Here is a 12022-nt window from a genome sequence, read left to right on the forward strand (position 1 = left end):
AGAAGAATAAGATATTTTAACAGTGGTATTTGTAGTAGCCAAAAGTTGGAAATTATAGCTTACATATCCAACAAAAGGGACTGGTTTAATAAATTATGATATAGCTCATAGCTCAAATGTTATAGAAGTCTGTTAACTGACACATAAAGATGTCTATAATATGGTAAGTAAAAAAGCAAGCAGCAAAACAGTATGTTTGTTGTATGTCCATCTTAACAATACTTTTATGTATAGAAAAGTATCTAGGGACACCTGGGTGGCTCAGTCGGTTAAGCGTCTGCCTTCGGCTTAGGTCATGATCCTGGGGTCCTGGGATTGAGACCCACATTGGGCTCCTTGCTCAGCGAGGAGCCTGCTTCTCCCTCTGCCTGCAGCTCCCCCTGCTTGTGCTCTCTCTCTGACAAATAAATAAAATCTTAAAAAAAAAAAAAAAGAAAGAAAGAAAAGTATCTGAAAGGATATATACAAGGTGTTAACAACTTACTTTAGATCGGGTCAGACTCATTCTGATTTTTCACTTATTTCCTTTGTGTGTGTGTTCTTTAAGGACAGGTTTTGTTTAGTAATAAAAAATTATTTAGGGGTGCCTGGGTGGCTCAGTCAGTTAAGCATCTGACTCTTGATTTCAGCTCAGGTCAAGATCTCAGGGTCGTGAGACTGAGGCCTACATTGCAGTGGCTCCAGGCTCAGCAGGGAGTCTGCTTGAAACTCTTTCCCTCTGTCCCTTCTTGTGTGCTCATGCATGTGCTCTCTCTCTCTAATAAATAAACTTTAAAGAATTATTTAAAAATTAACACTACTTGGGTGCCTAGGTGGCTCAGTTGGTTAAGCGACTGCCTTCAGCTCAGGTCATGATCCTGGAGTCCCTGGATTGAGTCCCACATCGGGCTCCCTGCTTGGCGGAGAGTCTGCTTCTCCCTCTGACCCTCCCCCCCTTCATGTGCTTTCTCTCTCTCTCATTCTCTCTCTCTCAAATAAATAAATAAAATCTTTAAAAAAATAAAAATAAAAATTAACACTACTTAAAATTCACATTTAGTTGTATTTTAGTTAAAAAATAATTCAACAATTGGGTGAATTTGGATACACAGTGAATATTAGATGATATGACAGAGTTATTGTTAATTTCTTGGGTTAAACCATGGTACTGTGGTTATGAAATAATGTCCTTATTTTAAGGAGATGTATGATGCAGTCTATGGGGTGAAGTGTCATGGTGTCTGACACTTTTAAGGATCCCAGAAAAAAATTTCATAAAGAAATGAAGCAAATAGGGCATCTATATAAGGATATAGGGGTGGCAGTACTATTCTTTCAACTTTTCTAGATGTTTGAAGATATTCACAATAAAAAGTCAGAACAGTAGTTGAACAGGTTTGCCCCATTTTAAAACCTAACAAGTTTTATGCCCTTCCACAGATAAATGGATAAAGAAGATGTGGTCCATACATACAATGGAATATTACTCAGCCATCAGAAAGGATGAATACCCAACTTCTGCATCAACATGGGTGGGACTGGAGGAGACTATGCTAAGTGAAATAAGTCAAGCAGAGAAAGTCAATTATCATATGGTTTCACTCATTTGTGAAACATAAGGAATAGCATAGAGGACATTAGGAGAAGAAAGGGAAAAATGAAGGGGGCGAATCAGAGAGGGAGACGAACCATGAGAGACTATGGACTCTGGGAAACAAACTGAGGGTTCTAGAGGGGAGGGGGTGGGGGGATGGGTTAGCCCAGTGACAAGTGTTAAGGAGGGCATGTATTGCATGGAGCACTGAGTGTTATACACAAACAATGACTCATGGAACACTACATCAAAAACTAAAAAACTTAACAAGTTTCAAAACTTAACCAAAAGGTTTGAAAAAGTATAAATTAGGTAGTGAAAAAAAAAGTTCCCTCATCATTTCACAAAGACCTATAACATAAATGAGGGCAAGTAATTTCTTGTGGGTACTGGTTTGCTTGGCTGCAAGAGAAGATGGTGGGGGTGCCTGGGAGTCTCAGTCAGTTTGACTATATTAAAAAACTTAATGAGAGGGATGCTGGGATGGCTCAGTTGGTTAAGCATCTGCCTTTGGCTCAGGTCATGATCCCAGGGTCCTGGGATCGAGTCCCACTTCAGGCTCCTTACTCAGCAGGGAGCACGCTTCTCCCTCTGCCTGCCACTCTCCCTGCTTGTGCTTTCTCTAACAAATAAATAAAATATTTTAAAAATAAATAAATAATAAAAGACGTAATGAGGTTTTCAAATGTTTGTGCCTATGTATTAGCATCACAGTGGATGTGAGTGCTACACATGCAGCCTGATGCTGTTTTGTATTGGTGAGCCGTCAAAGTTGCAATTTTACAATTTTCAAAGTTTTCTAATTAGGGGCACCTGGGTGGCTCAGTCGTTAAGCGTCTGCCTTCGGTTCAGGTCATGATCCCAGGGTCCTGGGATCGAGCCCCGCATCGGACTCCCTGCTCAGCGGGGAGCCTGCTTCTCCTTCACCCACTCCCCCTGCTTGTGTTCCCTCTCTCACTTGGTCTCTCTCTGTCAAATAAATAAATAAAATCTTAAAAACAAACAAACATATAATTTGATTTACAAAAATCTATCTATGCATAATTTTACAGTATCAGTTCTGTTACTTAAAATTAGGTATTAGTGAATTTTCAGTTGTTATATAAACAGTTGAATTTAAACATACCACATGGGTTAATATATAATTTATGTAGTTTGTATCCAGTCAAATCATATCATATGCACATTCAGAATTCATGCATACGAATATGTAAAACGGAATTTTTTTTCCTTTCTTAGTAGCTGTTTCTTTAAATTGATCATTTTCTGATTTTTCCAGGAGCAATCTGGGGGACAGTTATTTACCTCTTTGGGTGTTAATCCAGGCACAAGCCTTGCCACAGTTTCCCAGTTGATGGTCTGCTGGATTCCAATTAATGGATAAAGTATCATGTCCAAAACCATTTGGTTGTTATTGTTCAAGAAATTGTTGTTCTCTGAATATCCACGACTCATCTTTTAGAACTAGAAATAAAGACAAATAGATATATTTACATCTGAAATCCAAGTGTTTTTTGAATATTATAAATCAGTTATAATTTATTCCTAAGAATTATATGCTACCTATAAAGGAAAAATAAAACTGACCTAAAATAAATAGAATATACAGCTCAAATCTCTTCAAGTATTATAGCATTTGAATATTATGGATTGGTGGATGGATAGACACAAAGGATGGACAGATGGACAAATTATCTGATAAAAAAGTATAATAAAATATTAATGGTAGAATATAAGTGGTAGGTATACAGGGGTTCACTACAACTTTTTTTTAACTTTGCTATATGTTTAAAATTTTTTATAATAAAACACTGGGGGGAAAGGTTGAATAAAATATATCTTTTTTAAAAAATCCCTAAGTGTGCTTGATTTATACCTTGATTAGCAATTCATGGACAGTAGAGTTTAACTAAAACAAAACAAAACAAAACAAACCTGGTTAAAAAGAATTGTAATTTCATTCTAGTCCTAAGCAATATTTGCTCTATTCTTCTGTGAGTGAATGTCCATGCTACAAACAATGAAGGCTGAGTATATTTAATTTTTACTAAAGTAAACAAATGAAACTTAAAAACAAGTTAATCTGACATTATAGGATAAGCATAATCATTGTCATTGAGTCATGTGATTATTAGTTATAAATGCTGGGACATTCTATCAACAATTATAATTAGTATTATTTCTATCTGAAGCAATTTTTTTTGGATTGTTTTCTTCTTGTCTTCAGAAAAAACATGACAATTGACGAGTAAGATTTAATCCTTACACATCCAAACACACCCTGCCCACTACATCCTCCTCTAGCTCAATCCAGGAGCCATTGAATAACATATCCAGCTACCAAGGGTGTCCAAGATGTTCAGGCAATAGAATCACCAAGAAAAAAAGGCTCTAGGGGTGCCTGAGTGGCTCAGTTGAGTCCAACTCTTGATTTCATCTCCGTTCATGATCTCAGTGAGGAGTCTGCTTCTCTCCTTCTCCCTCTGGGCCAATTCCCCCACCCCTATGCATACTGTCCCTAAAATACATAAATAAGGGGTGCCAGGGTGGCTCAGTCGGTTAAGCATCTGCCCTTGGCTCAGGTCATGATCTTGGGGTCCTAGGATTGAGCCCTGCATGGAGCTTCCTGCTCAGTGGGGAGTCTGCTTCTCCCTCTCCCTCTACCCCCTGCCCACTTATACACACACTCTTAAATAAATAAAATCTTTAAAAAAAAGGCTCTAGATGGCGTCCCAAATAGATGCAGTTCTGATATGTGATGAGTCAATAAATATGGCATGGTCCCCATCCTCAAGGAATTTATGGTCTGGTGAGGGATACTAGCAGTCAAACAGATAACTTTAATATCACTTACTGAGAGCCAAAGCAGAGGGGAGCCATGGAGGGTCAGAGGAAGAACACATAATAGCTGTTACTGAGTACAGTTGGCCATTGAACAACACAGGTTTGAACTGTGCAAGTCCACTTATACCCAGACTTTTTTTGGTACAGTACTGTAAATGTATTTGATCTTCCTTACGCTTTTCTTAATAACATTTTCTTGTCTCTAGCTTAGTTTATTGTAAGAATACAGTATATAATACATATACAAAATATGTATTAATAGACTGTTTACGTGGGGCACCTGGGTAGCTTAGTCGTTGTCTGCCTTCGGCTCAGGTCATGATCCCAGGGTCCTGGGATCGAGCCCCGCATCGGGCTCCCTGCTCAGCAGGAAGCCTGCTTCTCCCTCTCCCACTCCCCCTGCTTGTGTTCCCTCTCTCGCTGTGTCTCTGTCAAATAAATAAATAAAATCTTTTAAATAAAAAAAAAATAGACTATGTTATCAGTAAGGTTTGTGGTCGAGAGTAGACTATTAGTACTTAAGTTTTGGGGGAGTTGAAAGTTATACAAGTATTTTTGACTGTGGGGGATCAGTACCCTTAACCCTCACATTTTCAAGGGTCAATTTGATTTTAGTTTAATAAAATGCAGTTTAATAATTGTAAAACACTTCCTTGAGCCCAGCTGAAAACAGATTTTACAGGGGCGCCTGGGTGGCTCAGTCATTGAGCATCTGCCTTCGGCTCAGGTCGTGATCCCAGAGTCCTGGGATGGAGCCCCACGTCGGGCTCCCTGCTCCGTGGGAAGCCTGCTTCTCCCTCTCCCACTCCCCCTGCTTGTGTTCCCTGTGTCTTTCTGTCAAATAAATAAATAAAATCTTAAAAATAAATAAATAAAAACAAAAACTAACTGAAAAATATTAAAAACCCATCTTGGGGTACCCAGGACTGTGTCCCACAGCTTTACTCGGTTCTGGTGCCCTCTGCCTGGAGGTGGCTCAGGGCTTGGTCCCACTTGAGCCAGAAAAGAAAAGAAAGAAAATAGATTTTACAGAGGTTTATTGTTCTCCACTTATATGCCCAGCACATCATCACTTTTCATACCACACAATTTGAGATGTATGTTAGGAATACGGTATTTTGTTACAATTTGTTTGGACCTCAGTATAAAACAGTCTGAAAAACAGGCAAAGGGTGCTGTTTTTTTCCTTCAATTCCAAAAAGATTCATTTAAAATTTCTAAATATTTCTAAAATATTTATTGTGGGGGCGCCTGGGTGGCTCAGCGGCTCAGGTCTTGATCCCGGGGTCCTGGGATCATGCCCTGTGGGCTCCCCTGATCAATGGGGAGTCGGCTTCTCCCTCTCCCTCTGCACCACCCCATGCTATCTCACTCACTCTCTCAAATAAATAAAACCTTTAAAAATATAAAAAAATAATAAATATTTCTTGTGGCCTGCAACATGCTGGCACTTGCTAGCTAATCAAAAATCTTGTTTATATCAAATACTTACAAATTTGTATGTATATTTCAAATGTGATACTCATTTATAATATACATGATATTCTTATAAATTCCCTTGGAATAGCTGTCAGAGTGCACTCCATTCCGGAGAAGAAGTACAGACTTATCAAAAACTGTGGCAGTAAGAAAAAATTTGAAGCTCAAATTACACTACTACTAAATCTAATCCCATTCCTGATAAAATATTTTTTAAATGTTAATTTTTAAGGTGAAACGTGTTATTTACCAGAAATAAAAATTCTATTTAATGCACCATGCTTTTTAAGAACATTCCTCATGTGCTACCCCCATCCCATTCCCACAACCTTGGTTCACTTGTGTATTAATAAAACCAATCTAATTAATTAATTAAGACCAAAGGGAAGTCCACGACTGGCATGTGACTTTTTTTCTTTTTTCAAATAGAAAAAGGCTTTTGTAGACAGTTTTTTCCTTCGGTAGAGGAAAAGGTGCGAAACGAAGGGGCGGGTATGGCAGGTCAAAGGCCTTCGGCGTAACAGAGGGTGGGAGATTATTAGAGTCATCCTAGGAGAGAAGCCTTAGCCCAGGCTTCCTGACCACAATGAGAATCGAGGCAGTTGGCTTTCACCGTGAAGGAGAAAATAAAATCACACCTGAAGCCCAGGACGAATAGATCAAAGCCTTGCAAATCTTCTTCGGCGCACAGGCTCACTTCGAGGTGCGTCCTCAGGGTTCCCCAGCCTGTCGCGTCCCCGCCTCCCCCGTGGGGGCAGAAACTCTCCAGGCGCGGAGCGGGTGGGGAGCGGACAAAGGCGCCGGGCAACGGGGCGAGGCTGAGGGAAGATGCGGGCAGAGACACCGGGCGCGGCCTGGCGGGCAGACGCCGGGGTTCCCTCAGCTAGGGCGTGAGCGCGACGCGCGGCGGGGACCTGGGGCTGGCAGGGCATGCGAAGTGCAGGCTGCGCGCAGGGACGTTCGGGGGCGTTTGGGCTGGCGGGACCCCGGCCCGCACCGGCGGGGAAGGAGGCCGCGGCGGGAAGCCGCTGACTGCCAGCGGTACCGTCCCTTGCCGCACTTCCCGCCCCCCGCCGGCACCCGAGAGCCCTCGGCGTCTCGCTCACCTGCCCAGGGCCGCCGTGGCCCTCGCTGCGCCTCCGTCACCTGCAGCGGCCGGCACAGCCAGCGCTCGCGCCATTAAGCTCTGGCGACCCGGCCCGCAAGCCCTGCCACTGCGCCCACACACACCGCCCCACCCGCTCGCAGGGTAGCGCCGACCCCCACGCTGCCTCACCAATCACAGGCCAGCGCCGCAGCGGCGGAGCCAATGAGCAACGAGCTCCTGCAGGACTGGGGCGGGTGGCCAGACAAGCCGCTGAGGCTAGTTGCCGCTGCGCCTTGCCTTTGCCTTCCCCTTCCCCCTCTCGCTTTCACTCCCAGGCTTGTCGCAGTGCAGCGTCCCCACCCTCTCAGCGTCTTGTCTCTTAGCAACCAGCTCCTCCCGGCCGGATCTTGAGTGACCAACTCTGAATCCGGAAAAAATGGACACATGGGAGAGAAAAGAACTCGGATAAAGAATGAATGAAACAGTTGGCGCTGTAGATCACTTTAGTATACCTGTTTAGGTTAGGTAGAATGGGAACGTTGTATCATCTGAGGGACACCAAAAATATCTTGGGTGAGGCGTTGTCCTTATCAGGAAGCATCTCCTGAAAAATGTAAATAGCTCTGGGTTACAAAATCGGTTTTCGTTAACATTAATATGTTCCGCATGTGTGTTATTGTGGTGATTACTATTACTGGGAACCTATTAAGATATATAAGGTTCAGTCTTGTATGGTAAATACTACGTGCCAATTACTTTTATTTCCACTTGCAATGTATCTGTTCTGAGAACCAAAACTCAATGTTAGAATCAGAAAAGCCAGTAAAAGGGGCACCTGGGTGGCTCAGTTAGGCGTCTGACTCCTGGTTTCTGCTCAGATTGTAATCCCAGAGTCCTGAGATCAAGCCCCCCTTGGGGCTCCTTGCTCAGCAGGGAGTCTGCTGGAGATTTTTTCCCCCCTCTACCTCTGCTCCTTCCCCCGCTCTCTCTCTCTAAAATAGATCTTTTAAAAAAGAGGAAAGGACAGGGGTGTTTGAGGCACTCGCTTGAGCATCTAACTCTTGATTTTGGCTGGGGTAGTGATCTTAGAGTTGTGAGGCTGAATCCCGGGGCTGGCTCCCTGCTAGGTGGGGAAGCTGCTTGACATTCTCTCTCTCCCTTTGCTCCCCCAACCTCCCCCCCGCCGCTTGCTTGCTCTCTCTCAAATAAATAAATAAATAAATAAATAAATAAATAAATAAATAAATAAAATCTTTTTTTAAAAAAGAGAAAGTAAAGCCCTATCAAATGAATAATTACTATAATGAGATCTGATGATTAAGTGGCTAACTACATGTCAGGAGTTTTTTCTAATTATATCACCTCTGACTTTCTACAAATCTTTTACTATTTTTGTTCCACAGAGACATTGAAGTTGGGTAAGCTCTGTATTTAGGTAAATTCTTAAAGAGAAGCTACTTGCCCTCTACTTCTTTTCTTTCTTCTAGGGTTGAACTCAGTTGTGATGGTGGTGAGCCAGTTTAAACCATGAGGATTAGAAGGACTCATGTGATTGTAGAGCAAGAACATAGGAAGAACCTTGGCCCTGAATTACCCTGGGAAGTGAAGCAACCTAACAGGCCCTAGATTGCTTGTCTACCTCTGGACTGTTATATGAGGAAAAAAAGTGTTTATCTTTCTTTAGCTACTGTATTTTTTGGTCTGTTACAGAAGCTTAGTCCCTAAAAGGGAAAACTTGATCCCTGAAAGTGGTGTGCCACAATAACAAAGATCTAAGCTATGCATGCCATTGGCAGGTATAAGCATATTGCAGGCTAGAATGCTGGTGACTCTTTCCACATGTATTGGGAAGTGTCACTTGTGTTAACTTGGAAGGCAGATTATCAAGCCTGTAGTTCTGAGGAAAGGAGTTTAGAAAAGGTCAGAATGTAAGTTTGTGTTGGCTGACAGTCCTTGCTTTTAGCAAGGTTCAATAAAAAGAAGTCAGGTAATAATCAACCAGTTTGCAAGCAGAGCTAGAGAATAGAGCTCTACTACTGGACCCCATTCATTTGCTCTTGCTGTTGATCCACATACTATTATGCCATCTCTGAGGAATCAATTCAGGTACTTAATGTTTGAAGCTTTTCTTTATCACTTCCGTCTTTTCTAAAACAATATCCCTTTACAGAATGACAGAGCAAAAGAGAATCCTTGAGAGATGGACTTCTTCAATCTTTCAGTGGCCTTTGCCCAAGGAAGAATCTTTGGCATTGTATAGATGTTCCTTCCTGATGCCTTTTTATGCAGAATGGATAATTTTATCTAAGACCTCTACTTCCCCCTGTTCACCAAGTCTAACCCTCTTATGTTCATAAGCTTATCTATCCCTCTATTAGTTTTAGTACAGACTAGGCTGCTTTAATAGAGACCCTAAATACATTGGTTTAAACACAGTTAAAGGGGGCGCCTGGGTGGTTCAGTCCTTAAGCATCTGCCTTCCGCTCAGGTCATGATCCCAGGGTCCTGGGATCGAGCCCCGCATTGGGCTCCCTGCTTAGTGGGAAGCCTGCTTCTCACTCCCCCTGCTTGTGTTCCCTCCTCGCTATGTCTCTCTCTATCAAATAAATAAATAAAATCTTTAAAAAAACACAATTAAAGTTTATTTCTCTCTCAAATTACAGTAAAGGTGGATGTTCCAGAGCCGGCATGGCTACTTTGCCATTCTTGACACACAACTTCCATTTCTGAGTCTGAAATGGCCACAAAGGAAATGTGGGACAGTGGTGTAAGGCAGTCAAATTCTCCATGGGGGGTGGGAAGGAAACAGGTTAAGACAACCTCTAAAATTGGTTGGGGCGCCTGGGTGGCTCAGTTGTTAAGTGTCTGCCTTCGGCTCAGGACATGATCCCGAGGTCCTGGGATTGAGCCCCGCATCGGGCTCCCTCCTCTGTGGGAAGCCTGCTTCTCCCTCTCACATTCCCCCTGCTTGTGTTCCCTCTCTCTCTGTGTCTCTCTGTCAAATAAATAAAAATCTTAAAAAAAAATTTTTTTTAAAAAGAACCTCTAAAATTGGTAAGAAAGAGCAGGATGAGCATATTTAGAAATAAGGTAAAAACAGGGGTGCCTGGGTGGCTTAGTCGGTTAAATGTCTGCCTTCAGCTCAGGTTATGATCTCAGGGTCCTAGGATCAAGCCGCATGTCCAGTTCCCTGCTCAGCGGGGAGTCTACTTCTCCCTCTCCCTCTGCCCCTCCCCCACACTTGTGCTCACTCTTTCTCAAATAAATAAAAAAAGAAGGTAAAAACAAAGTAGCAAGTAAGTTAAATGTGACTGCTTCTGGGATCAGGAGTTGGGAGGGACTACTTTATTCCCCCTCCTTTTTTTAAATTACAATTTGATATTTTAAAACCATGAAATTTTACAATTTTATAGTTAAAAATATAAATGAATGGATAAAACATATATAGGAAGTAAGGAAAAATAGTAACTTCAAACAAGTTATTTATTCAGCTAGCCAAGTATCAAATATAAAAAATTAACCATAACAATCTAGAATAAAAATTTCAAGTGATTACCAACATTGGTGAAGGAAGAGGGGCAGGGGGCCAATAGGGAGAAGTGTTTGGAGGAGAAAGCAGGGAGGATGACAGTGTGCCAACCATCTTGTGTTGTTGTAAGACTCCAATATTGATAACTTTAAACACTGGTAGAGAAAAATAAACATCATTAGGGGTTAGAAGTAACCACAACAAGAATAAAAACATAATGTGTAGCTTTCAAACCTCAAGAAGAGGCAGTGCGCCTTCCCGTCATAGATCTGTCTTTTGTGTCAACAGTGTTTGGACAGAACAGACCCAGAGACTCCGCTTCTACCAGCCTCCAACCCCCTTCCAAACTCTTTTCCAATGACAACCTTCAGAGCCATCTTCTCAGCCATCCTCTGCCTCCGGGACCAGCCAACACGCTATTTTGAGTTTAGCTCCTTATTACCAATCAACCGCGAGCTCCCAGATTCCTCAGAATTATTCCACTGAGGTGGAGGCCGCCGTCACCCTTGTGGTCAGCATGCATCTGCAGGCCTCCTACACCTGCTTCTCTCAGGGTTTCTATGTTGACCTCCACGATGTGGCTCTGGAGGGTGCGGGCCACTTCTTCTGCATGTTGGCCGAGGAGAAGCACAAGGGTGATGAGCGTCTCTTGAAGATGCAAAATCAGCGAGGAGGCTGTGCCTTCTCCCAGGAAGTGCGGAAGCAGTCCAAGAGGAGTGTTGGAAAACCCTGGACACCACGGACGCCGCCCCGGTTCTGGAGAGGAACCCGAACCAGGCGGGTCTGGATCTGCACACCCTGGGTTCTGCGCACACAGGCCCCCATCTCTGTGACTTGCTGGAGAACCACGATGAGAAAGTAATCAAGATGTGCCGCCACCTAACACACCTCCACAGGCCGGCTGCCCCCAGGCTGGGCTGGGCGAGGACCTCTTGGAGAGGCTCACCCTCGAACACAATGAGGGGCCCAGCAGCCTTTGAGGGGCCCCTCTGGCGTCCCTCCCACCCAGGTGCCAGGGCTGGTGCCAGAGCCTCTCCCTGCAGCCACAAGGCAGCTTTTTAGCCACCCTGGAGCCCTCTCCCAAGCCTGGACCAAATGGAAACAATAAAACTTTTTTGCAGCAAAAATAAAAATCAAAAACTGAAGAAAATTTCATTATTAAAAAAACAAAACAAAACAAAACAGAAAGCATGATAAATACTAAACTTGTAATAAGGTGGCAGAAATATATGAAATAAAAACATAAAACCATGAGAAGCAATCAAATGGAGATTTAAAATATGTTCCACTTAGAAACAGCAAAGAGACCCCCCCCTCCAAAAAAGCAAATATAAAGATGAATTTAAAATACAAGTTCAGGGGCACCTGGCTGGCTTAGTTGGTAAAGCATGCTACTCTTGATTTCTGGGTTTTAGGTTCTAGCCCCAGGTTGGGTGTAGAGATTACTTAAAAAATAGTAAGTTCAATCTAACACACTGTTCAATCTAACATAATTCCCCATTCCATGTTT

At 42.8% G+C, this 12022-nt stretch overlaps 1 protein-coding gene and 1 pseudogene across 4 annotated transcripts in view; one reads left to right on the forward strand and one right to left on the reverse strand.

Annotated features, from left to right (window-relative positions):
- The window catches only part of SANBR (SANT and BTB domain regulator of CSR), a 58984-nt gene extending 51850 nt beyond the window's left edge, over positions 1-7134 (reverse strand). For 3 of the 4 annotated variants that reach the window (XM_073897673.1, XM_073897670.1, XM_073897672.1), the window contains exons 1-2: positions 7003-7134; positions 2879-3037 (exon numbers count right to left, since the gene is read on the reverse strand). In XM_073897673.1, the coding sequence (XP_073753774.1) occupies positions 2879-3028 (150 nt within the window). In that variant the 5' untranslated portion in view covers positions 3029-3037; positions 7003-7134. Of the gene's footprint in view, positions 1-2878; positions 3038-6534; positions 6982-7002 lie in introns of those variants that run through there. The other variant, XM_073897671.1, reaches the window with a different exon arrangement.
- LOC112821433 (ferritin heavy chain-like) lies at positions 6827-11639 on the forward strand (annotated as a pseudogene).
- Positions 11640-12022: the final 383 nt, after the last annotated feature.

The sequence above is a fragment of the Callorhinus ursinus genome, unplaced genomic scaffold, assembly GCF_003265705.2.
Source record: "Callorhinus ursinus isolate GAN/ISIS: 27379988/994484 unplaced genomic scaffold, GSC_fseal_2.0 scaffold10, whole genome shotgun sequence".
Lineage (NCBI taxonomy): Eukaryota > Metazoa > Chordata > Mammalia > Carnivora > Otariidae > Callorhinus > Callorhinus ursinus.